Source organism: Somniosus microcephalus, chromosome 31 (assembly GCF_052327205.1).
Source record: "Somniosus microcephalus isolate GS21.2 chromosome 31, FLI_Smic_1.0, whole genome shotgun sequence".
Classification (NCBI taxonomy): domain Eukaryota; kingdom Metazoa; phylum Chordata; class Chondrichthyes; order Squaliformes; family Somniosidae; genus Somniosus; species Somniosus microcephalus.
This window is the reverse complement of record NC_141017.1, coordinates 35779645-35805479: the sequence shown is the minus strand read 5'-3', so window position 1 is coordinate 35805479 and position 25835 is coordinate 35779645. Positions and strand designations below refer to the sequence as shown.

General features: G+C 51.7%; 1 protein-coding gene across 2 annotated transcripts; it reads left to right on the top strand.

The window, feature by feature from the left end:
* LOC147097738 (prostaglandin E2 receptor EP1 subtype-like) lies at window positions 1-25567 on the top strand. 2 transcript variants are annotated; one of them, XM_085971786.1, is made up of 3 exons: window positions 1-360; window positions 12724-13609; window positions 19437-25567. In XM_085971786.1, exons 2-3 carry the CDS (start codon window positions 12749-12751, stop codon window positions 19680-19682), a joined length of 1107 nt encoding a protein of 368 aa, XP_085827912.1. In that variant the 5' UTR covers window positions 1-360; window positions 12724-12748; the 3' UTR covers window positions 19683-25567. The 2 variants fall into 2 exon arrangements, with proteins under 2 accessions (XP_085827912.1, XP_085827911.1); XM_085971785.1 differs by having other exon boundaries at window positions 1-804.
* Window positions 25568-25835: the final 268 nt, after the last annotated feature.

The following is a 25835-nucleotide window of genomic DNA, read 5'->3' as shown; positions in this document are numbered from 1 at the left end:
GTGAGTCAAAGTCAGGACTGGTTCTTGTAGACAAGCTGCTACAAGCGCCGGAGAGACAGACACAGAGGCTGAAGGAGACGGTGAAAATTGCTCTCTCCCCGCCGGCTAAAGCTCCCACTCTGTGCCTTAAAAGAGAAAAGAGGTCTCACTCGCAAAAGGACAAGCTGCGATCTTACACACCGGGGAGATGAATTGGAGACCAGCGCTGCCCAGCAGGGAACTGTCACTGAAGGTTTGGCAGTGACAGCTAAGGGGCAGATTCCCTGAGACCTCGTTCACAACCTTTTCTACAGGAAACTTGAAAAGGAAAGCGGTTCCATTCGTCCCTTCCCCCCTCTCTTCCGCAAGCCTGCAAGGAAGGTCAGAGAAACCACAAATGCTTTTTGCTCTGCTGTAGGAAGTGTTTTTGTGTGTGTGTGTGTGTGAGAGACACAGAGTTGAATGTGGTGAACTTCAAAGCCTGCAGTTTGAGGTCTTTTGCTTCGCCCCCCCCCCCCACCCCTCCCTGCCCACCCCCCGCAGCCTCTCTCTCTCTCTCAGGCGGGCGTGCCCTCACCCTCCGGGTGGTGGGTCCTGCCTCTCCCTCCTCTTCCCCCCGTCCCATCCCTGCCGACCCGCAACCGTAGGAGAGGAGCAGCTCTCCGCAGCCCGGGATCCTGAGCTCATTCCCACAGGCGGAGTCTTTCCGAAAGAGGGACCGCAGTGCCTGGCAGGGTGAAACTTTGGGGACCGACCTTTGTGCAGCGGCTCCTGTCCCTTGCCGTCTGCGAGCCGGACCTCCCGAGGAGAGGAAAAGGGATAAAGGTAAGTTTGCAAATAAAATAGCTCCTGTAATTAAGAAGATTCCAGTGGCAGGCGGGTCGGTAACCAGAGGACACAGATTTATGCTGATTGACCAAAGAGCCAGAGGGGAGACGAGGAGATTAATTTTTACGCAGCGGGTTGTTGTGATCTGGAACGCGCTGCCTGAAAGGGCGGTGGAAGCAGATTCAATAGTAACTTTCAAAAGAGAATTGGATAAATACTTGAAAAGGAGAAATTTGCAGGGCTGTGGGGAAAGAGCGGGGGGGGGGGGAGTGGGACTAATCTTTCTGTGCTGTATGGTTCTAAGAATGAATAAAAGCTGGGGGCGTCACGCGTGTTTCCCTCCCGCTGGGGGCGTCACACATGTTTTCCTCCCGCTGGGGGCGTCACGCGTGTTTTCCTCCCGCTGGGGGCGTCACGCGTGTTTTCCTCCCGCTGGGGGCGTCACACATGTTTTCCTCCCGCTGGGGGCGTCACGCGTGTTTTCCTCCCGCTGGGGGCGTCACGTGTGTTTCCCTCCCGCTGGGGGCGTCACACATGTTTTCCTCCCGCTGGGGGCGTCACACATGTTTTCCTCCCGCTGGGGGCGTCACACATGTTTTCCTCCCGCTGGGGGCATCACGTGTGTTTCCCTCCCGCTGGGGGCATCACGTGTGTTTCCCTCCCGCTGGGGCCGTCACGTGTGTTTCCCTCCCGCTGGGGGCATCACGTGTGTTTCCCTCCCGCTGGGGGCATCACGTGTGTTTCCCTCCCGCTGGGGCCGTCACGCGTGTTTCCCTCCCACTGGGGCCGTCACGCGTGTTTCCCTCCCACTGGGGCCGTCACGCGTGTTTCCCTGCCGCATTGCTCCTGACTTTCACTTTCTGCTAAAATGATCATCCGTCGCTCGTGTAATGAAAGGAGAAACTTCAGCTTTGTGTTTCGCGCAGCGAGCCAGCGCTGGGTTTGTGCGCACTCAGCTTTTATTCCGGTTATCGAGTAGTTCCTGCATTTTCATATTTTAATCCCTGCGACATCTCGTGGAGTAGATTTGGAGAAACCTAATGAGTGATGGAACATCTCTTGACCCTAAGTTTGTCAGCCTGTGGCTCAGTGGGCAGCACTCTCGCCTCTGAGTCAGAAGGTCGTGGGTTCAAGTCCCACTCCAAAGACTGGAGCACAAAAATCCAGGCAGACACTCCAGTGCAGTGCTGAGGGAGTGCCGCACTGTCGGAGGGGCAGTACTGAGGGAGTGCTGCACTGTCGGAGGGGCAGTACTGAGGGAGTGCCGCACTGTCGGAGGGGCAGTACTGAGGGAGCGCTGCACTGTCGGAGGGGCAGTACTGAGGGAGTGCCGCACTGTCGGAGGGGCAGTACTGAGGGAGTGCTGCACTGTCGGAGGGGCAGTACTGAGGGAGTGCCGCACTGTCGGAGGGGCAGTACTGAGGGAGCGCTGCACTGTCGGAGGGGCAGTACTGAGGGAGAGCCGCACTGTCGGAGGGGCAGTGCTGAGGTGGCGCCGCACTGGCGGAGGAGCAGTGCTGAGGGGGTGCTGCACTGTCGGAGGGGCTGAACTGAGGGAGCTCCGCACTGTCAGAGGGGCAGCACTGAGGGAGCGCTGCACTGTCGGAGGGGCAGTACTGAGGGAGAGCCGCACTGTCGGAGGGGCAGTGCTGAGGTGGCGCCGCACTGGCGGAGGAGCAGTGCTGAGGGGGTGCTGCACTGTCGGAGGGGCTGAACTGAGGGAGCTCCGCACTGTCAGAGGGGCAGCACTGAGGGAGCGCTGCACTGTCGGAGGGGCAGTACTGAGGGAGAGCCGCACTGTCGGAGGGGCAGTGCTGAGGTGGCGCCGCACTGGCGGAGGAGCAGTGCTGAGGGGGTGCTGCACTGTCGGAGGGGCTGAACTGAGGGAGCTCCGCACTGTCAGAGGGGCAGCACTGAGGGAGCGCTGCACTGTCGGAGGGGCAGTACTGAGGGAGAGCCGCACTGTCGGAGGGGCAGTGCTGAGGGGGCGCCGCACTGGCGGAGGAGCAGTACTGAGGGGGTGCTGCACTGTCGGAGGGGCTGAACTGAGGGAGCTCCGCACTGTCGGAGGGGCAGCACTGAGGGAGCGCTGCACTCAGAGGGGCAGTACTGAGGGAGCACTACACTGTCGGAAGTGCCATCTTTCAGATGCCACATCTGCTCTCTCAGGTGGATGTAAAAGATCCCATTGTGCTATTTCGAAGAAGAGCAGGGGAGTTCTCTCTCTGGTATCATGGCCAATATTTACTTCTCAATCAACACCACTAAAAATCAGATTATCTGGTCATTCATAGCATTTCTGTTTTGTGGGAGCTTGCTGTGCACAAATTAGCTGCCGCGTTTCTTACGCTACAACAGTGACTGCACTTTAAAAGTATATGGTTGGCTGTGAAGCGCTTTGGGGCATCCTGTGGTCGTGAAAGGCGCTATATAAATGCTAGTTCTATCTTTCTTTTCGCCAGCCCATTTATCCATTTTAGATTTGAAGGATCTGTTCTCCGCCACTCCCGTGTTCACAATTGTAATGGAAATTTCCTATGTAAAGGTGTTGGGGGCGCTGTTTCCATACCAGAGAGTTGAACTCGTCAATTTACTGGGTTTTATGCACCGTGAGAGTCTCAGGAGTCGGGAGGTTTAGTTGTGGTGTGGTGTCTGTGCTGTGCATCTGTCAGGGGGAAGGAAGTGGGGACACACAACCCCCCTCCTGTTGACTGACCACAGGAGGGAATTGACATCACTGCGAATTACATTGCTGGCCCGCAGGAAAACAAAGAGCTAGAAAGAATAAAAGAAAAAGCGAATGAACGAAAGAACGAAATGGAGGGAGAGAGAAAATATCGAGGGGAAAAAAAGGAGTCAGTCTAAATACAGTGACAAGACAAAGACAAGGCACAGAGAGTGAAACAACTTGGGAGAAAGAGAAAGTGACAAGGGAAAGGATGACAAAAAGAAAGAGACAGAGAAAGACAGACAGAGACAGACAGAGACAGAGACAGACAGAGACACAGACAGAGACAGACAGAGACAGACAGAGACAGACAGAGACAGAGACAGACAGAGACACAGACAGAGACAGACAGAGACACAGACAGAGACAGACAGAGACACAGACAGAGACACAGACAGAGACAGACACAGACAGAGACACAGACACAGACAGAGACACAGACAGACAGAGACACAGACAGAGACACAGAGACAGACAGAGACACAGACAGAGACAGACAGAGACAGAGACAGACAGAGACAGAGGAAGAGAAAAAACAAGTGACAGAGAGTGCGGGGAACACTCACACTCACACACACTCACACACTCACACTCACACTCACACACTCACACTCACACACACACACTCACACACACACTCACACACACACACACTCACACTCACACACACACACACTCACACACACACACACTCACACACACACACACTCACACACTCACACTCACTCACACTCACACACACACACTCACACACACTCACACTCACACTCACACACACACTCACACTCACACACACTCACAGTCACTCACACTCACACACTCACACTCACACACACTCACACTCACACCCACACACTCACACACACACTCACACTCACACTCACACACTCACACTCACTCACTCACACTCACACACTCACACTCACTCACACTCACACACTCACACTCACTCACACACACTCACACACTCACACCCACACACTCACACCCACACACTCACACTCACTCACACTCACACTCACTCACACACTCACACTCACACTCACTCACACACTCACACTCACACACTCACACTCACACTCACACACACTCACACTCACACACATAGTCACTCACATAAGCCCATGTGCCTAGTCGTTATGTGAAACAAGAGATTGTAACAGATCCACACGCAAAGAACCACCTGTCCACCAATGACCCTGCGTTTTATAACAATAACATTTCTTGGCCATCTCCGTGAGTCCCAGGCAGTCCCTCGGAACTGTGATGAATTGCTTCCACATTAAAAATGAGTTCTCAGGTGACTGATGAGTCCAGTGCAGGACCTACAGTCTCTGTCACAGGTGGGGCAGACGGTGGTTGAAGGGGCGGGTGGGTGGGGTTCTTGGGTTGACGTGCGCTCCTTGCGCTGTTTGCGCTTGGCTTCCGCTTGCTCCCGGTGAAGAGACTCGAGGTGTTCGGCGCCTTCCCGGATACTTCTCCTCCACTTTGTGCGGTCTTGGGCCAGGGATTCCCAGGTGTCGGTGGGGATGTTACACTTTTTCAAGGAGGCTTTGAGGGTGTCCTTGAAGCGTTTCCTCTGCCCACCTGGGGCTCTCTTGCCGTGTCGGAGCTCCGAGTAGAGCGCTTGTTTTGGAAGTCTCGTATCGGGCATGTGGACAATGTGACCCATCCATCGGAGCTGATCGAGCGCGGTCAAAGCTTCGTGTGTCTAATGAACCATCAGCCCCACGATCCAGCACAAAGCACAGCAAGCGTTGATTACAATTCACTTTATTATAGGAATTAATAAAAAAACCACAAGAGTCAGACTGAGTATCGTCTACTAATCCCTGAGTAACAGGAATGTTGTTTGGGAAAAAAAGGAAATAACTTCTGGATCCTTAAAGTGTCAGAAATGAAACAAAGTGTCCCGTGCACATTCTAAGCTGTGGACGGAACAGACAAAGGAGCAGAACTGAGTTAAAATAAACATGAAGTATATTCATTCTGAAGGATTTACCTCTCAACTCACCGATCATTCTGTGTGACTCTTTCACATATCCGTACACACACAGAGACACCGGCTCACACTCACACACACACACACACTCACACACTCACACTCACTCACACACTCACACTCACTCACACTCACACGGATAAATATTGGCCCCAGGACACCGGGGAGAACTCCCCTGCTCTTCTTCGAAATAGTGCCATGGGATCTTTTACATCCACCTGAGAGAGCAGACGGGACCTCGGTTTAACATCTCATCCAAAAGACGCACCTCCAACAGTGCAGCGCTCCCTCAGTACTGCACCTCTGACAGTGCAGCGCTCCCTCAGTACTGCCCCTCCAACAGTGCGGCGCTCCCTCAGTACTGCCCCTCCAACAGTGCAGTGCTCCCTCAGTACTGCCCTTCCGACAGTGCAGCGCTCCCTCAGTACTGCCCCTCCGACAGTGCGGCGCTCCCTCAGTACTGTCCCTTCGACAGTGCGGCGCTCCCTCAGTACTGCCCCTCTGACAGTGCAGCACTCCCTCAGTACTGCCCGTCCGACTGTGCAGCGCTCCCTCAGTACTGCCCCTCGGACAGTGCGGCGCTCCCTCAGTACTGCCCATCCAACAGTGCGGCGCTCCCTCAGTACTGCCCCTCCGACAGTGCAGCGCTCCCTCAGTACTGCCCCTCCGACAGTGCGACGCTCCCTCGGTACTGCCCCTCCGACCGTGCAGCACTCCCGCAGTACTGCCCCTCCGACAGTGCGGCGCTCCCTCAGTACTGCCCCTCCGACAGTGCGGCGCTCCCTCAGTACTGCCCCTCCGACAGTGCGGCGCTCCCTCAGTACTGCCCCTCCGACAGTGCGGCGCTCCCTCGGTACTGCCCCTCCGATAGTGCGGCGCTCCCTCGGTACTGCCCCTCCGACCATGCGGCGCTCCCGCAGTACTGCCCCTCCGACAGTGCGGCGCTCCCTCAGTACTGTCCCTCCGACAGTGCGCCGCTCCCTCAGTACTGCCCCTCCGACAGTGCGGCACTCCCTCAGTACTGCCCCTCCAACAGTGCGGCACTCCCTCAGTACTGCCCTTCCGACAGTGCAGCGCTCCCTCAGTACTGCCCCTCCGACAGTGCAGCGCTCCCTCAGTACTGCCCCTCCGACAGTGCGGCGCTCCCTCGGTACTGCCCCTCCGAGGTGGGAGATGCTTTCTACTGAGAATAGCCCGCAGCCAAGGTAGGGTTTGCCAAATCAGGTTGGAGGCTTCATGACCTGGCCTTCCACTGACCCGCCCCCCATCATTGCTCCGACATGTCCACCCTCGCAGAGCCACCGCCTGTCGAGAAGCGAACAGACTCTTCATTGCCCTGTTGGACAATCCCAAAATGCTGTTGAAGCTGAGGGGTCAAGTGAAAATTTCAAAGCTGAGGTGGATACATTTTTGTTGGGTAAAGGGGTCAAGGGTTACGGAACCAAGGCGGGTAGATGGAGTGAAGATATAGATCAACAACATGATCTGATTGCATGGTGGGTTTACCAGAATGGTTCTGGGGATGGGGGATCTTAGTTACAAGGACAGGCTGGAGAAGCTGGATTTATTTTCATTAGAGCAAAGGAGGTTGCGGGGTGATTTGATCGAGGTGTACAAGATTATGACGGGTTTGGATAGGCTAGGCGGGGAAAGGCTGTTCCCACTAGTTGATGGTACAAGGACTAGGGGACACAGATTTAAGGTTTTGGGCAAGAGATACAGGGGGGGGATGTGAGGAAAAACCTTTTTACGCAGCGAGTGGTGAGGACCTGGAACTCGCTGCCGACGGAAGTGGTGGAAGCGGAGACACTCAATGTTTTCAAGGGGAGACTGGATAGGCACTTGAGGGAAATAAACTATGGGGATAGAGCGGGGGAATGGGACTGACTGGATTGCTCTACAGAGAGCCGGCACAGACTCGATGGGCCGAATGGCCTCCTTCTGCGCCATTATGACTCTATGGCCTAGAAATTGGGTATAGCCCCGTTTGGGGCGCTAGTTCTGGTGAAGCGCAAAGCCTAGCGCCAGTTGCGATTTAGCGCCACCTGGCGCGATATTGGGTCGTTGCGCCCCTGAGGGTGATTGCGGCGCTAAATCAGGCGCTGCACAAGGCTCTTAAGGTGCTAACCCGGGGGTGCAACCCAATTTAGCGGCGACGGGGTGCAGCGCAGGTGCTTTCAATAATCACTTTCCCTGAGACACAGTGGCGCCGGCCAGCTCTTAAAGGGGCAGGTCAATTGGCATCACCAGACACACTCACTACCTTGTAGGCCTTCAAAGCGGTGGGAGCCTACCTGTGGCGCACCAGCCTAGCAAGACATGGAAAGGGTGAGGCAGAGGGCGGAACGCCTCACTGATGGGGCATTGGATGCTTTGGTTGGCGCAGTGGAATCAAGGCCAAGGAAGATGGTCGGAATGTGATTTATGTTTTGGACAGTCTCCCGGGTGTGAGAGCCAGTTATGTGTCAGTGTATTAGTTTTGCTTTCTGTTGCCATAGCTTTCTCATGTTTGAAGGAACCACATTTTGTGTAATGAAACACTTTCTTCATTTACAATGGCCATACCTGCTATTTACATGCATCTTGCCCTTCACAGGCTTGGGGGTATCAGACCCATTCCATTCCTGTTCTTGGAATGGCAGCAAGCATTCCGTGAGAGGGGCCTAGAAGCTACTTCTGATCAACCTCTGACGCGCAGCCTGAGAAGAGCCACTCGCGTAGAAGTTCAGGCCACCTGGCATCTTCTCAGCCACCGACAGAGATGTCCTGCACCTTATCTGAGGCTGCAGATCTGGCTGAAGCAGCTGGCACAGCTCAGTCACCACCTCCTTTCTAAATCGCAGCCCTCTGACACACTGCTCCTCCGGCATGTTCATATAGGAAAACTGCTGTCGGAAAACCCTGCCAGCGTAAGGTCTGCTGTGGCGACGTCTGTTGGCCCTCCTCCGTCTGGCCATGCCCGCCCCCCTCTCCCAGTGTCTCAGTGCCCTTTCCAGATGATTCAGCAGCAGGACGTTCCCCTCCAATGCAGCCCCCATAATAAGTGCCCACAGGCAGGTTCCCCATTGTCAAGGCTCACCAATAGCAAGGTGATGGTCAGAAGGCTGAAGATCATCTGCCTGCGCTGGCTCAGTGGTCAGATGGCTCTCAGTGTGCAGCTCAGCAACTCTTTGCAGCTCTCGAGGAAGTTGTGCACCAAAAATGGCTGCCGCTTTTAAACCACACCAGTCCCCTTTAAATAACGCTCCTCCAGCCCGAGAGCGACTTGGTAAGGCCCAGGTAAGCTGTCACTATTAGCGCCAGGCGCTACGGAGGGGGCGCCACTGAATTTCCAGTCCGGGGCACCAAAAAGGCGTTGCACACTCAAATGACATCATAATCAGCCTGCGCCCATGAGCGGGCGCTAAGATTTAGCGCCGGCGCTAAATGCATGCTCAATATGGGGCGAGGCGCTAGGCGCCTTGCGCCCGCCCGGAAATTGGCTAACGCCCCACTTCTCGGCCTCTTTAGGCGTTAATCAGTGACGCAACCAATCGAATTTCTCCCCCTATGACTCTATAACAGGCTCCAGCGGCTGAATGGCCTCCTCCTGTTCCGACATATAATGACTTGCAGACTGATCGCCCCCACCCCTGGTCTGGTTCTGATCGGAAGCTTAATTATAATATTGATTAAGAGAGTATCTATAAATTCTCAGACCTTGCTGGTCATGCCAAGTGATGAGACTAGGGGAGGGCAATAAGTTTAATGGTATTCTTCGGGACAAAATATGCGAGCGGGATGTGGGGGAGAACTAGCAGGAATGGTCAGCTTAGTGTATAGCAGGAGTGCAGAATGCGGACAAGATCCATGGGGTAATAGCCAGAGGGATAGATTTATACAAGGGATAGTGATAGGCTTATTCAAGCGCTGGTCTGGCCTCATACACATTGGAGAGAGTGCAGAGAAGGGCAATTAGCTTCATACCTCAGAGCCAGCACCTAAACTAACAGGGAGATCCGTGACAGAATCAGGTTTCTGGCTGATGGGATGAAGGGCCTTTTCTCTGAACAGGTTATCTTGGGTTTAATTTTAACTGGCTGTGTGGGAGCTCCATGGGACCGGGTGGAACGCGGTTTTCCACCCCGCCCAATATTGACCTCAACGGAGAGTGAAATCGGGCGGGGTGCCTCCCGGTCCCGCCAGCGGGTTGGGTTAAAAATGATGCCCCTCTTGCCTTCTTATGCTTGGTTTACACTTTGTTTTGGAGTGTCCCTTTAATTCCCGCCAGCCTTGGTCAGATTTCAAAACATATTTGCGACTGATTCTTCCTCTGTTTCTTCAAGATGCGTTTCACAGCTGTCCCGCCTCATACAATTAACTGAATAAAGATCAGTGCAGACACGCACCGCCTCCGCTGGGAAGCCATTATCTAGCGGCTGGGTATAAACGGGAAGAGGTGTATGAAGAGTCCAGTTCCCTTTTGATAGCGAGTAAGTGGAAAACAACATTGGAAACAAGACCAATCCCTTCTGGTGGGAATAGGCAAGTTCCAAGAGGGAAGCTTCAGGTGAAAGGGTCACTCTACACATGCACTCACTTCCAGGATAAGTAGCTTGATAAGGAATTAGGAAGAGGACACTGTGCTCAAGATAAAAAATCACGGGATTGGGGGTAATATTCTGGCGTGGGTGGAGGATTGGCTCTCTAACAGAAAGCAGAGAGTTGGGATAAATGGTTCGTTCTCAGATTGGCAACCAGTAACTAGTGGTGTTCCGCAGGGGTCAGTGCTGGGTCCCCAACTCTTTACAATCTATATTAACGATTTGGAGGAGGGGACCGAGTGTAACATATCAAAGTTTGCAGATGATACAAAGATGGGAGGGAAAGTAGTGAGTGAGGAGGACATAAAAAACCTGCAAAGGGACATAGACAGGCTAAGTAAGTGGGCAGAGATTTGGCAGATGGAATACAATACTGGAAAGTGTGAGGTTATGCACTTTGGCAGGAAAAATCATAGAGCAAGTTATTATCTTAATGGCAAGAAACTGGAAAGTACTGTAGTACAAAGGGATCTGGGGGTCCTGGTGCACGAAACTCAAAAAGTTAGTATGCAGGTGCAGCAAGTGATTAAGAAGGCCAATGGAATGTTGGCTTTTATTGCTAGGGGGTTGGAATATAAAAACAGGGAGGTATTGCTGCAGTTGTACAAGGTATTGGTGAGGCCGCACCTGGAATACTGCATACAGTTTTGGTGTCCATACTTAAGAAAAGACATACTTGCTCTCGAGTCAGTACAAAGAAGGTTCACTTGGTTAATCCCGGGGATGAGGGGGTGGTCATATGAGGAGAGGTTGAGTAGATTGGGACTCTACTCATTGGAGTTCAGAAGAATGAGAGGCGATCTTATTGAAACATATAAGATTGTGAAGGGGCTTGATCGGGTGGATGCGGTGAGGATGTTCCCAATGATGGGTGAAACTAGAACTAGGGGGCATAATCTTAAAATAAGGGGCTGCTCATTCAAAACTGAGATGAGGAGAAACTTCTTCACTCAGAGGGTGGTAGGTTTGTGGAATTTGCTGCCCCAGAAAGCTGTGGAAGCTACATCATTAAATAAATTTAAAACAGAAATAGATAGTTTCCTAGAAGTAAAGGGAATTAAGGGTTACGGGGAGCGGGCAGGAAATTGGACATGAGTCTGGGTTCGGAATGGTCATGGCCCTGTGGGTAGTGGAGCGGGCCCAGGGGCCGTGTAGCCTTGTTCTGCTCCTACTGTGTTCTAATTCTGTTAGATTTCAGGAGATGGTTTTATTCCTGTTCCTGGCTGGGGTGGAGATCGCCTTTACAGAAGGTAAGTACTGTAGAAAATATAGGGACAGAGTGATCTCCTGGAAGAATTTCGATCGCCTAGATGGGTCGGAGAGGAATTTCCCAGATTTTTTTCTCCCAAATTGGCCATTGGGTCTTTATCTGGTTTTTCGCCTCTCCCGGGAGATCACATGGGTTCGGGTGGATGCAGAGTGATAGAAGATTTGAGGTTAGGATCAGATCAGCCATGATCTTATTGAATGGTGGAGCAGGCTCGAGGGGCCGATTGGCCTACTCCTGCTCCTATTTCTTATGTTCTTATGTTCTTATTCCCTCGCTAACCCATGGGCTTTGAGACTGCGCCTCTCATTGCTGCCACCCAGGCTAACCCAGCACAGGCGAGTCAAGTCTGAGGTCTTTCTCTGCTCCCCGCGGCTTTGCCACCCACTGGATAAACTCATTCTGTCTTCAGAAGACAAGAGGCACAGTTGGCAGGCAGACGCAATAGAGGCTTCCCATTTCTCAATACAATTCTTCATTAACTGCAGGACAAGCCAAGGCACCTGCTCCTCAATCAGGCAGTCTGGAATGGCCAGGGCAATTGGACCGCAATGACCTCTTGTGAAATAAGATGAATTAGAATCATAGATTCTTACAGCACAGAAGGAGGCCATTCGGCCCGTCGTGCCTGTGCCGGCTCTTTGAACGAGCTCTCCAATTAGTCCCACTGCCCCCCTGCTCTTTCCCCAGAGCCCCTGCAAATTTTCTCCGCTTCAAAGTTACTATTGGATCTGCTTCCACCGCCCTTTCAGGCAGTGATTGATTCCTGGGCTGAGAGGGTTGTCCTATGAGGAGAGATTGAGTAGATTGGGCCGATACTCTCTGGAGTTTAGAAGAATGAGAGGTGATCTCATTGAAACATACAAGATTCTGAGGGGGATTGACAGGGTAGATGCTGAGAGGTTGTTTCTCCTGGCTGGAGAGTCTAGAACTAGGGGGCATAGTCTCAGGATAAGGGGTCGGCCATTTAAGACTGAGATGAGGAGGAATTTCTTCACTCAGAGGGTTGTGAATCTTTGGAATTCTCTGCCCCAGAGGGCTGTGGAGGCTCAGTCGTTGAGTATATTCAAGGCTGAGATCGATAGATTTTTGGACTCTAGGGGAATCAAGGGAAATGGAGATCGGGCAGGAAAGTGGAGTTGAGGTCGATGATCAGCCATGATCTTATTGAATGGCGGAGCAGGCTCGAGGGGCCGAATGGCTGACTCCTGCTCCTAGTTCTTATGGTCTTATGTTCTTATGGTTCTCAAATGAATAACTTTCTGATCAAGTGAGCTTATACTTCATCCTGTGCTAGTTTTTATTTATTTAACACTATTAATTTCCCTGTTGATAGCTGCATAGATGGACCTGCGTGGGTTATGGAGGTGGTGAAATGCATCATGGGTCAGTATGCCAACATGACGCTGCTCTATCAAGACCACGTTAACACTATCAGCAGCTCGACTGACAACAGCAGCCTGCCTCAAGCCAACGCCAGCACTCTGCTCTGCTCAGAGGTAGCCGCGCCCTCTTCTAAGTCTGTCGCTGTCCCCATCTTCTCCATGACCCTGGGGGCCTTGTCGAACATCATCGCTCTCGTCATTCTGATCAAGTCCTACGCCAGGTTCCGCAGGAGGTCCAAAGCCACCTTCCTGCTCTTTGCCAGCAGTCTGGTGCTGACGGACTTCGCTGGCCACGTCATCCCCGGTGCTTTGGTCCTCCGCCTCTACTCCAAGAAAATAGACGGTGCCGGTCCCATGTGCCAGTTTCTGGGGGGCTGCTTGGTGTTCTTTGGCCTGTGCCCGCTCTTCCTCGGGTGCATCATGGCGATTGAGCGCTGCGTCGGCGTGACCAGGCCCCTCCTCCATTCAGCAGCGGTGACCTCCACAAGGACTAAGCTGGCGGTCATCTGCCTCTGGCTCTTCGCCGGCTCGGTGGCTTTGCTGCCGTTGGTAAACGTGGGCAGGTATGGTGTCCAGTGGCCAGAGACCTGGTGCTTCATCAGCGTGGGCCCCAACAGCCACTGGACAGAGGACGTCTTTGCCCTGCTCTTCTCATTCCTCGGAGTGACGGCCCTTTTGATATCCTTGATCTGCAACACCATCAGCGGAGTGACACTCATACAGGCCAGGATTAAAAAGAAGAACTGCAATCGAAGGGCCAAGTCCCACGACATTGAAATGGTCGTACAGCTGATTGGGATCATGATGGTCTCCTGCATCTGCTGGAGCCCTCTGCTGGTGGGTATTGGGAATATCATGTAATGTTACATAAAAAGTTAATCCCTCACCTAACGTGTTTTTAAAAAAATAGATTTCTACAACCATTGCTACAGCGCCTCTAACATAGTAAAACATCCCAAGGCGCATCGTAGGAGCAATTATCGGACTAAATTTGTCGCTGGAGTTTAGAAGAATGAGAGGCGATCTCATTGAAACTTATAAAATCCTAACAGGACTAGACAGACTAGATGCAGGAAGGATGTTCCCGATGGCGGGGGAGTCCAGAACCAGGGGTCATAGTCTAAGGATAAGGGGTAAGCCATTTAGGACTGAGATGAGGAGGAATTTCTTCACCCAGAGAGTGGTGAACCTGTGGAATTCTCTACCACAGAAGGCAGTTGAGGCCAATTCATTAAATATATTCAAGAAGGAGTTGGATATATTTCTTAAGGCTAAAGGGATCAAGGGATATGGGGAGAAGGCAGGGACCGGGTACTGAATTTGGATGATCAGCCATGATCTCATTAAATAGCAGAACAGGCTCGAGGGGCCGAATGGCTGACTCCTCCTATCTTCTATGTTTCTATGAAAGGAGATATTAGGACAGCTGACCAAATACACGCTCAATGAGGTAGCACCTTAAAGGAGGGAAGAGAGAGAGAGAGGCGGAGAGGTTCAGGGAGGGAATTCCAGAGCTTAAGGCCCAGGCAGCTGAAGGCACGGCCGCCAATGGTGGAGCGCTGAAAATTGGAGGATGCGCGGAGATCTCGGAGAGTTGTAGGGCTGGAGGAGGTGACAGAGATAGGGAGGGGGCGAGACAGTGTTAGCAGATGATTTAGTAGCCTTTTTTTGAAGCACCAGTTTGAGTGATTTCCTCCCAGGTCTGGCAAAGTTGTTACTAAGAAATATTCCCTGTTAATTTTATATAATGATGCACTCTATTTTACACACATTAAACACATTTTTAATATAATCTGCTTTAAGCGCTGTGTCCATCTCTATTAAAGGTATTGTGTGTTGCACACCATTGTTGTAAGTGACACAGTTTCGAGGTCACACCTGAGATGTCACGCTCAGTCTATCTACTGACTCGCTATAAGCAATGCCACGGGAGGTCTGTTAGAGTCAAACCTTGCCTCCCGTGCACGCATCACACTTGATAGCATCACACTTGATAATATCACACATAACGTCTGCCGCACCTGATTGGCCTCAACATGTTCCTAAAACAGCAACACATTACAGCGGACCAGATAGGAATCCATCAATCAACAAGCATTTAAAAAGGAGGAAGGAAGCAATTATCCTCAGGATGTGCCAATTCACAAGGTTTAGACTCAGATTCCCGGTATCCTTATGGGTGGTGATTTGGAAACTTTAACTGGCCTCAACCCTCCTTGTTCTCATTCTTGTTTTCAAATCCCTCCTTATCTCTGTCACCTCCTCCAGCCCTGCAACCCTCCGGAATCTCGGCGTTCCTCCAATTCTGGCCGCTTGCGCAATTTTAATCGCTCCACCATTGACGGCCGTGCCTTCAGCTGCCTGGGCCCTAAGCTCTGGAATTCCCTCCCTAAACCTCTCTGCCTCTCTATCCTCCTTTGAGACTGCTGAAACCCTCATCTATGTCTTTGTTACCTCCAGACTTGACTATTCCAACGCTCTCCCAAAGCTGGCCTCCCACATTCCACCCTCTGTAAACTGGAGCTCATCGAAAACTCGGCTGCCCGTGTCCGAACTCGCACCAAGTCCCGTTCACCCATCACCCACTGTGCTCGCTGACCTACATCGGCTCCCGGTCCAGCAGCGTATCAATTTTAAAAATTCTCATCCTTGTTTTCAAATCCCTCCATGGCCCTCACCCCTCCCTATCTCTGTAACCTCCTCCAGCCCTATAACCCCCCTCGAGATCTCTGCGCTCCTCCAATTCTGGCCTCTTGAACATCCCCGATTTCCATCACTCCACCACTGGCGGCCGTGCCTTCAGCTGCCTGGGCCCTGAGCTCTGGAATTCCCTGCCTAAACCTCTCTCTCCTCCTTTAAGACACTCCTGAAAACCTGCCTCTTCGACCGAGCTTTTGGTCACCTGCCTTAACTTCAACTTATGTGGCTCGGTGTCAAATTTTGTTTGATATTCGCTCCTGTGAAGCGCCTTGGGACGTTTTACTATGTTAGAGGTGCTGTATAAATACAGGTTATTGTTGTTGTTGTTAAGTATCCTATCGAGCTGGTACTCAGCCATTGTTAGGTGTCCTGGCCAAAATGTATCCTTCAAAGAGCAGATGATCCGGTCATTTATCTCACTGCTTTTCGTGGGATCTTGCTGTGCACAAATTGGCTGCCGGCTTTCCCACAGTACAACAGTGACCGCACTTCGGAAAACGTACTCCGTTGGCTGAGGTGGTGGAAGGCGCTGTAGGAATCCAAGTGTCTTTCTTTTCACTCTTATTTTCGCTTCTGTTTCCCATTTGGGATTCTTCTCTGGTGTGGGGCCTGGCGATTGGCGGGGGGAGTGAGCTAAGATTTCTGAAACCCTCTCCTGCTGTGCAGTAACCTCCTTGCTGCCAGCACAGTGCTTTCCGGCCGGCGAGCTCGGTGAGCCTGGCCCCCATCTGTGGTCCCACACCTCCCCCTGGTGCTGCAGTGGGGCTGTTACAAGCCCGAATTCAGCGCCGCCCAATTACTTTCCCCGCTTGAAGTAGCCAAATTTCCCGAGAGAATTGGTGAATCCACTAGAATTATGACACAAACTTTAAAGCACATTCTGCATAGAATTACGTCTGTTTCCCCTCGCCCCCGACTTTTGGGAGTTCTCCCCGGTGACCCGGGCCAATATTTATCCCTCAACCAACATCACTAAAACAGATGATCTGGTCATTATCACATTGCTGTTTGTGGGAGCTTGCTGTGCGCAAATTGGCTGCCGTGTTTCCCGCATTACAACAGTGACCATACTCCAAAAAGTACTTCATTGGCTGTAAAGCGCTTTGGGATGTGCTGAGGTTGTGAAAGGCGCTACAGAAATGCAAATGCTTTCTTTTCTTTCAATTGCTGGGAGTACCTTCACCACACGGACTGCAACGGTTCAAGAAGGCGGCTCACCACCACCTTCTCGAGGGCAACTAGGGGACGGGCAATAAACGCCGACCTCGCCAGCAACACCCAGATCCCACGAACGAATAAAAAAAATGTTTTAATTGGTGCCGTTTTGAGCCTACGGCCCGGTTAACACCAGGCCGGCGAGTTGCCGGACGCCAAACGGGCCTCTCTAGACACAGCTCGTCAGATTGAGGCTGGCCAATATCAGGACTCCCGGGCCCACCAGCAACGGATGACGTGCCAGGAAGGGTGGCGGAGGGGGGGGGGGAAAGCCCACAGAAGGAAGATTGTCTTGTTTATTTTAAATGTTAAAAGTGGTGGAGAGATGAATTTGATTCCCAGGTATTAAATGTTCATCGACGAACATCGCGCCCAGTAGTTTTGTATGAGGAGTAGATCCTTTTTTGGTTTTGATCATCTGTAAGATAGGCTGGGAGGAGGCTCGTGTGGAGGATAAACACCGGCTTTGACCAGTTACGAACAGAAGAACATAAGAATTAGGAGCAGGAGTCGGCCATACGGCCCCTCGAGCCTGCTCCGCCATTCAGCTAGATCATGGCTGATCTTCAACCTCACCTCCACTTTCCTGCACGATCCCCATATCCCTCGATTCCCTTAGTATCTAAAAATCTATCGATCTCTGCCTTGAATATACTCAACGACTGAGCCTCCACAGCCCTCTGGGGTAGAGAATTCCAAAGGTTCACCGCCCTCTGAGTGAAGAAATTTCTCCTCATCTCAGTCCTAAATGGCCGACCCCTTATTCTGAGACTGTGACCCCTGGTTCTAGACTCTCCAGCCAGGGGGAAACATCCTCCCAGCATCTACCCTGTCAAGCCCCTTAAGAATTTTATACGTTTCAATGAGATCACCTCTCATTCTTCTAAACTCTAGAGAATATAGGCCTAGTCTCCTCAATCTCTCCTCATAGGACAATCCCCCCCATCCCAGGGACCAGTCTGGGGAACCCTCATTGCACTCCCTCTACGGCAAGGAAATCCTTCCTTAGGTAAGGAGACCAAAGCTCTCCACAATACTCCAGGTGGGCCGAATGGCCTGTTTCTGTGTTGCAGACTCTATGTAACCATGATCCCAGCACAGCCCTGACCAAGGTCAACATCTCTCTTCCAACCACGGATGCTTCTAAATACATTCAACTACAACAATTACCTCTGAGGACCTCGATCTTCCTCCGCACAGGAACAACCTGATTCCTCAAAGGATTAATTAGCCCTTTGCAAAGGGTGATCAGTGTAGCAAATCACATATTCTCAGAATAGTTATAGTTTAACAGATACACAAGTTTAACATTGCCAACAGTCTAGTACAAATGATCAGTTCAAATCACAACTCTGGTCAGCAGCACAGCTCCTGATTTGGTCCCCATTACCTGACCCCTACAGTCTGGAATTACCCTGCCCACCTTACTGTGTCCCTCCTGTGGGTAAACCCCTCTCCCAAAACCCTGCTCCTTGTCCACTCCCCTCCTTGTAAAGTATCTCGGGGTATTCGCTTTATATTAAAGGATCTGTATAAGTGAAAGTTGTGTTACGGTGGCTGAAATATTTGTAACTTGCCCGAAGTATTTAAGGGGAGGCTAGATAAACACATGAGGGAAACAAGGCTCAAACACCAGTGGTTATGTTACTGGACCAGTAATCCAGTAGGTTTAAACTCATTGACCTGGAAACATAAGTTCAAATCCCACCCTGACATTTTAATAAATCTGTACAATTTGATCATTGGAGTTCAGAAGAATGAGAGGCGATCTTATTGAAACATATAAGATTGTGAAGGGGTTGGATCGGGTGGATGCGGGGAGGATGTTCCCGATGATGGGTGAAACTAGAACTAGGGGGCATAGTCTTAGAATAAGGGGCTGCTCTTTCAAAACTGAGATGAGGAGGAACTACTTCACTCAGAGGGTGGTAGGTCCATGGAATATGCTGCCCCAAAAAGCTGTAGAAGCTACATCATTACATAAATTTAAAACAGAAATAGACAGTTTCCTAGAAGTAAAGGGAATTAAGGGTTACGGGGAGCGGGCAGGAATTTGGACATGAGTCTAGGTTCGGATCGGTCATGGCCCTGTGGGTAGCGGAGCAGGCCCAGGGGCCGTGTAGCCTGATCCTGCTCCTATTTCGTGTGTCTAATTCTGTTAGATTCAGGGGATGGTTCTGTGATAGTGGATTGGCAGTTAGGATCAGATCAGCCATGATCTTATTGAATGGCGGAGCAGGCTCGAGGGGCCGATTGGCCTACTCCTGCTCCTATTTCTTATGTTCTTATGAATAAAAAACTGGTATCGGTAATGGTGACCATGAAACTGCCGGATAGTCATACAAACCCATCTGGTTCACTAATGTCCTTTAGGGAAGGAAATCTGCTGCCCTTACCCGGTCTGGCCGGTATGTGACTCCAGACCCACAACAATGTGGTTGACTCTTAACTGCCCTCTGAAAACGGCAGAGCGAGACACTCAGTTGTATTCAAGAAGGCGGCTCACGCACCACCTTCTCGAGGGCGATTAGGGATGGGCAATAAATGCCGGCCTTGCCAGCGATGCCCGCATCCCGTGAACGAATAAAAAAAAGATGTGGTGATAGGTTGAGATGAAGAGGAGGCTGGTGCGGAGCATAAACACCAGCATGGACCAGTTGGGTTGAATGGCCAGCCTGTTTCGGTGCTGTAGATTCTGTGTCAGTTCTGCACCATTCACTGAACTTCCATTCATTTTGTTTGCGTTCAGGTGACCGTCTCTATAATCAGAATCCAGCACAGCGAGGACTATCGTTGGTTAAGCTTCCTCGGGGTCCGCATGGCCAGTTGGAATCAGATTCTGGACCCCTGGGTCTACATCCTGCTCCGTCGTGCAGTCCTGAGGAACGTGTACAAAATGGTCGTGAGAAAGACTGACTTCAACAAGAGCAAGTTTGACCGCTGGGAGATCAGCTCGTTTCAGAGCTCGGAGCGTAGTGCGGTCAACAGGTTCTGAATGGAAACAGCCTCTGCGTATTGGAAGAGATTGTTGAAGTAGTTGATTACCTGGACATGAATCAGGACAGGCCTGGTTCAACGCGGGGTGGGGCGGGGGAGGGGGTGTTGTACGGGGGACCAAAAGAACCCTTCAAAGAACATAAAGGCGTCTTTGGATGAACAGAAGGCAGGAAATGACACTAGGGAGACAAGAGGAGGAGGGTAAGATCGGAACTGGACTCGATGACTATATCCCTCAGGGTTCTTTGGAACAGCTGGGGTTCAGTCGACCAGGAGAAAACAAATTGCCATTTTAACCCGTTGGGATTTGATTTAGATCTTAGAGTATTGGGATTGAGAAATTCAGACTGAAGTTGAATTGAAGTACCTCAAGTTATGGAGGACTGGACACAGCCGTCTGCGTGGTGGTGATCATCATCGTCATCTACCAAGCTGCATAATCAGTAGAGTATCTGTACACACAACAGGCTGATCCTTCTCTAGTGCAGTCATCTCTTTCTTTGGGCTTGAGTTGATCTGTGCGACACTTGAGGTTGATCAAGAAAGAAAAGAATCCCCTTCTTGCATTAAATGGGGTTTTAGGGCGATAGGCAGGGAGGGGAGGCGTCACATGCCCTGAACCTTGACTGATTCTGCAGACCAGTGACTTGATGGTAAAGTGCTCGCTGGTCTACCAGGAGACTAATGGGCTGAGAGTTCCAAGTTGGCCTGGTCACTCTCAGATCAGCCAGCTACAGCCGGGCTGAATTACGCCAGTTTCCATCTAGGTGGAATGCTTTCCTTCTGGTAAGTCACCTCTTGGGAGAAAAGATGGTTTGTTGGCCATTCCATTCTAGATATCCGTCTGGCTGTCTCATTTTGTGCGGTGGAGGTTGTTGGGACATCTACAGCTTTGGCAGAACCCACCTTTCTGGCCACACAGGACCTGGCGTAGAAGAGGAAGGGGTGGAACAGGGAACTAATGATGAAGATTAAGTATTTTTAAAAAATGAAGAACAAAAAAGTACCGTCTAGCACAAATAAGGAAGAGCAGAAAGTCAAGTGGTAGTAAAGTAAAGTAAAGTAAAGTAAACCTTAGCAAGAACAGCCAAACCACCATCTTCTGAAGACACTTAAGGAAACTAGTTAACAATATTATGTTGGCTAGCCACATGCCATGGTGTCTAATGTTGCAATCGTCTCTGTACAACAAGAAGTTCCCAAGTTGCTGTACGTGTTTTCGGGAGGGGTGGTGGGGGGATGTTGTAACACTGGCTGACGTCGAATTTCCAAGATCAGAAGATGGCAACACAGTTTTTTTAAATGTCCGCTACTTTGACAGTGTTGTCCAACTGGATCTAGATATTAGCCTGCATGAAGCAGAAACACTGAACAGGCCTATTCCTTTGTAGGAGCTATAATATCTTTGAAGTTGTGTTGGTGTGCTGCCTATAGCTGTGGTGGTTCTTGGCGTTGCTGCTCTTTGATGTGCACCTTTGGATTCTACCTAATTGTTCTGATGTTGACGTGAGTGTGTTTTAAAAAAAAATATGTTCCCTTCCTTTTTGCTCCATAGAAACATAGAGGATAGGAGCAGGAATAGGCCATTCGGCCCCTCAAGCCTGTTCCACCATTCAATGCGATCATGAATGATCATCCAAATTCAGTACCCTGTCCCTGCTTTCTCCCCATATCCCTTGATCACTTTAGCCTTAAGAAATATATCCAACTCCTTCTTGACGTTTACGTTTTCCCCCTGTGCGCCGTGCAACCTGCCCCTTGGACAGATGGACGAGGAGCCCCAGTTTATGCCCAGGCTTTGGTCCAGCCCGGTCTGTAGCCAGCGACTGGGAGATGGGCGGGTGTGGGCCAAGGTTACTCTCTCCACCAGCGTACCTGCCTGTGATGGCGATCCTTGCCCTGCATTGGAGGCGCCCCTCAATAACCCAACTCGGAGTAGGAGTTTATGGTGGGGTGGGGTGCGGGGGGGGGGGGGGGTTTCATATGCACAATAACGGACAGGTGAAGACCCTCTGGTCCATTCAGCCCGTCCCACACAATTGCGATACTTTGTGCATCACGACATATACACTCACCACCCCACCCCGAAACCATAGGATCTCCTGGGAGAGGCGGAAAATACCAGATAAAAAACCCAGGCCGATTTGGAGAAAAAAACAACTTCTCCGCACCATCTAGGCGATCGACACTAGTCCAGGAGCTCACTGTGGGCCTGAATTCCCTGCAGTACCCACCTTCTGTAAGAGGTGATGTCCACCCCAGGAACATACTTTGACCTACCAAAGTTTGGAGCAACACATTAGAATAGCCAAATGGTTTGGCACAAGGTAGCCACGAGAAGGGTTTTTATCAGCTTCAGTAAGACCAGGTCATTGGTACGGCTGCCTGGGATCAATGACATAGAACCTCTGAACTCACAGAAATAATCAACAAGAGACCCTTTGCCCATGTTAGGACAAGGAACAGCAACCTAATAAAAGGAACCTTTTTACCAATTGACTACCACGTCCCATGATAAACCGCACCCTTCTCTGTCACTCAACACCTCCTCTTTACGGAATATGGGACCAAGGCGGGTAGATGGAGTTAAGATACAGATCAACTGTGATCTAATTGGATGGCGGAACAGGCTCGAGGGGCTGCTGCGTTTCGTACATTACATCAGTGACTACACTTCAAAAATACTTAATTGGCTGTAAAGAGCTTTGGGATGTCCTGAGATGGTGAAAGGATTAGAGGGGAGTTGAGGAGAACTTTTTTCACCCAGAGGGCAGTGGGGGTCTGGAACTCTCTGCCTGAAAGGGTGGTAGAGGCAGAGACCCTCATCACATTTAAAAAGTACTTGGATCTGCACTCGAAGTGCCGTAACCTCCAGGGCTGCGGACCAAGAGCTGGAAAGTGGGATTAGGCTGGAGAGCTCTTTGTCGGCCGGCACGGACACGATGGGCCGAATGGCCTCCTCCTGTGCCGTAAATTTCTATGATTCTATGTGGCGGAGTCCAAAACTAGAGGGCATCAATATAAGACGGTCACTAATAAATCCAACAGGGAATTCAGGAGAAACCCCTTCACCCAGAGAGTGGTGAGAGTGTGGAACTCGCTGCCACAGGGAGTGGTTGAGGCGAATATGGTAGATTCATTTAAGGGGAATCTCGGGAAACACATGAGGGAGAAGGGAATGGAAGGGTATGCTGATAGGTTGAGATGAAGTAGAGTGGGAGGAGGCTCGAGTGGGCCGAATGGCCTGTTTCTGTGCTGTACATTCTATGCAAAAATTGCTGAAAAACACACGATAGGCTCTCCAGCACCTGTGAAAAGGAAAAGCCAGGATATTGGTTCATTTTGACAAAGTATCTCAATCCAAAATAATACCGTCACTTTCTCGTTGCAGGTGAGAGCGCTCCTGCCCCATATTTATTTTTAAATTTGCAGGCGAGTTTTTTCCCCCGCTTTCTGCCGGGGATTCCAAGCCAATGGTGTTGGAAGCAAACGCTGTGCAACTTTTGCCTTCAACGTGCGCCGAAATGGTCTTCGCCCGTGAGAGAGCTGGCCGAGAGAACTGCTCAGCCCAGGCCATTGTCGCGGGAATTGGAGTTAAATCTTTAAAGAAACATATTTAAAACCAGTGGGCACAGACGTCAAACAGTGTCAGCCGTGGCTCAGTGGGCAGCACTCCTGCCTTTGATGTCAGAAGGTCATGCTTTCAAGTCCCGCTCCAGAGACTTGAGCACAAAAATCCAGGCTGACACTCCAGTGCAGTGCTGAGGGAGCGCTGCACTGTCGGAGGGTCAGTACTTAGGGAGCGCCGCACTGTCGGAGGGGCAGTACTGAGGGAACGCTGCACTGTCAGAGGGGTGGTACTGAGGGAGCGCCGCACTGTCGGAGGGGCGGTACTGAGGGAGTGCCGCACTGTCGGAGGGGCAGTACTGAGGGAGCGCCGCTCTGTCAGAGGGGCAGTACTGAGGGAATGCCGCACTGTCGGAGGGGCAGTACTGAGGGAGTGCCGCACTGTCGGAGGGGCAGTACTGAGGGAGCGCCGCACTGTCGGAGGGGCAGTACTGAGGGTATGCCGCACTGTCGGAGGGGCAGTACTGAGGGAGCGCCGCACTGTCGGAGGGGCAGTACTGAGGGAGTGCCGCACTGTCGGAGGGGCAGTACTGAGGGAGCACCGCACTGTCAGAGGGGCAGTACTGAGGGAGCGCTGCACTGTCGGAGGGGCAGTACTGAGGGAGTGCCACACTGTCGGAGGGTCAGTACTGAGAGAGCGCTGCACTGTCGGAGGGGCAGTACTGAGAGAGCGCCGCACTGTCGGAGGGGCAGTACTGAGGGAGCGCCGCACTGTCAGAGGGGCAGTACTGAGGGAGCGCCGCACTGTCAGAGGGGCAGTACTGAGGGAGCGCCGCACTGTTGGAGGAGCAGTGCTGAGGGAGTGTCGCACTGTTGGAGGGGCAGTACTGAGGGAGCGCCGCACTGTCGGAGGGGCAGTACTGAGGGAGTGCCGCACTGTCGGAGGGTCAGTACTGAGAGAGCGCTGCACTGTCGGAGGGGCAGTACTGAGGGAGCGCCACACTGTCAGGGGCAGTACTGAGGGAGCGCTGCACTGTTGGAGGGGCAGTACTGAGGGAGCGCTGTACTGAGGGAGCGCCGCAGTGTCGGAGGGGCAGTACTGAGGGAGTGCCGCACTGTCGGAGGGGCAGTACTGAGGGAACGCTGCACTGTCAGAGGGGCGATACTGAGGGAGCGCCGCACTGTCGGAGGGGCGGTACTGAGGGAGCGCCGCACTGTCGGAGGAGCGGTACTGAGGGAGTGCCGCACTGTTGGAGGAGCGGTACTGAGGGAGCGCCGCACTGTCGGAGGGGCGGTACTGAGGGAGCGCCGCACTGTCGGAGGGGCAGTATTGAGGGAGCGCCACACTGTCAGAGGGGCAGTACTGAGGGAGCGCCGCACTGTCGGAGGGGCAGTATTGCGGGAGCGCCACACTGTCGGAGGGGCAGTACTGAGGGAGCGCCGCACTGTTGGAGGGGCAGTACTGAGGGATTGCTTCACTGTCGGAGGGGCAGTACTGAGGGAGTGCTTCACTGTCGGCGGGGCAGTACTGAGGGATCGCTGCACTGTCGGAGGGGCCGTCTTTCGGATGAGACGCTAAATCGTGGCCCCGTCTGCTCTCTCAGGTGGACATAAAAGATCCCATGGCACTATTTCGAAGAAGAGCAGGGGAGTTCTCCCCGGTGTCCTGGGCCAATATTTATCCCTCAATCAACATCACTAAAAATGGATTAACTGATCATTCATCACATTGCTGTCTGTGGGAGCTTGCTGTGCGCAAATTGGCTGCCGCGTTTCCTACATTACAACAGCGACTACAATTCAAAAAGTACTTCATTGGCTGTAAAGCGCTTTGGGACGTCCTGATGTGGTGAAAGGTGCTATAGAAATGCAAGTTCTTTTCCCAACGTGACATTGTCACCGGCACTGTCGCTGTGTGACTTGGGTAGGCCGGGGCTAGATTTGAAAAAAATAAACAAAGCACTGACCACTTTCTAGAAAATTCCAAAAACATTAACAGTCAAGACTGTGACGCGTTCTGTGAAGGGGTTGAATCTTAAGCTACTGTTGACTGTGAACTCCTTAAATCATTGCACTTTATTTTGCTAGTGGCACTTAAATGAAATATCTATATATTTGCTAAGATCCCAGTACTGTTTATTCTTTGTGGAGTCGTTTAGCTGAAAGAATTTTAAAACTATATATATATTAAATGAATGTATTTAAGAATTATTGTCATTAGTTTTAAAAGAAATATACCTGCTCCGTGTATTTTTGTATTGTGGCCTTTTTAGTCAGTGCTTTGATGTGATTGAATAAAAATAGACATTCATCATACGCTTTGTATTTAATATTTAACCGGCATGGCTGCAGGGGAAGGTATGAGGGGGGCTGGGGGGAACGGATAAGGGAGTGGGGTGAGTAGGGGAGGGGGAGTGGGAGTGGAGGTGGGCGGAGGGGAGAGGGTGGGGGGAGTGGCGGGAAAGTGTAGTAAGGGGGGTGGGAGTGCTGTGAGGGTGAGTGGGGGGAGAGGGTGTGGGGAGAGGGTGAGGGGTGTGAGGAGGGGGGCGTGAGGAGAGGGGGAGGGGCGCGAGGAGGAGGAGAG

Excerpts from the sequence above, each read along its gene's own strand:
- LOC147097738 (XM_085971786.1), top strand. The coding sequence starts at position 12,749 with ATGGAGGTGGTGAAATGCATCATGGGTCAGTATGCCAACATGACGCTG. Across the intron at positions 13,610-19,436 it reads TCTGCTGGAGCCCTCTGCTG|GTGACCGTCTCTATAATCAG; the intron begins GTGGGTATTGGG and ends GTTTGCGTTCAG.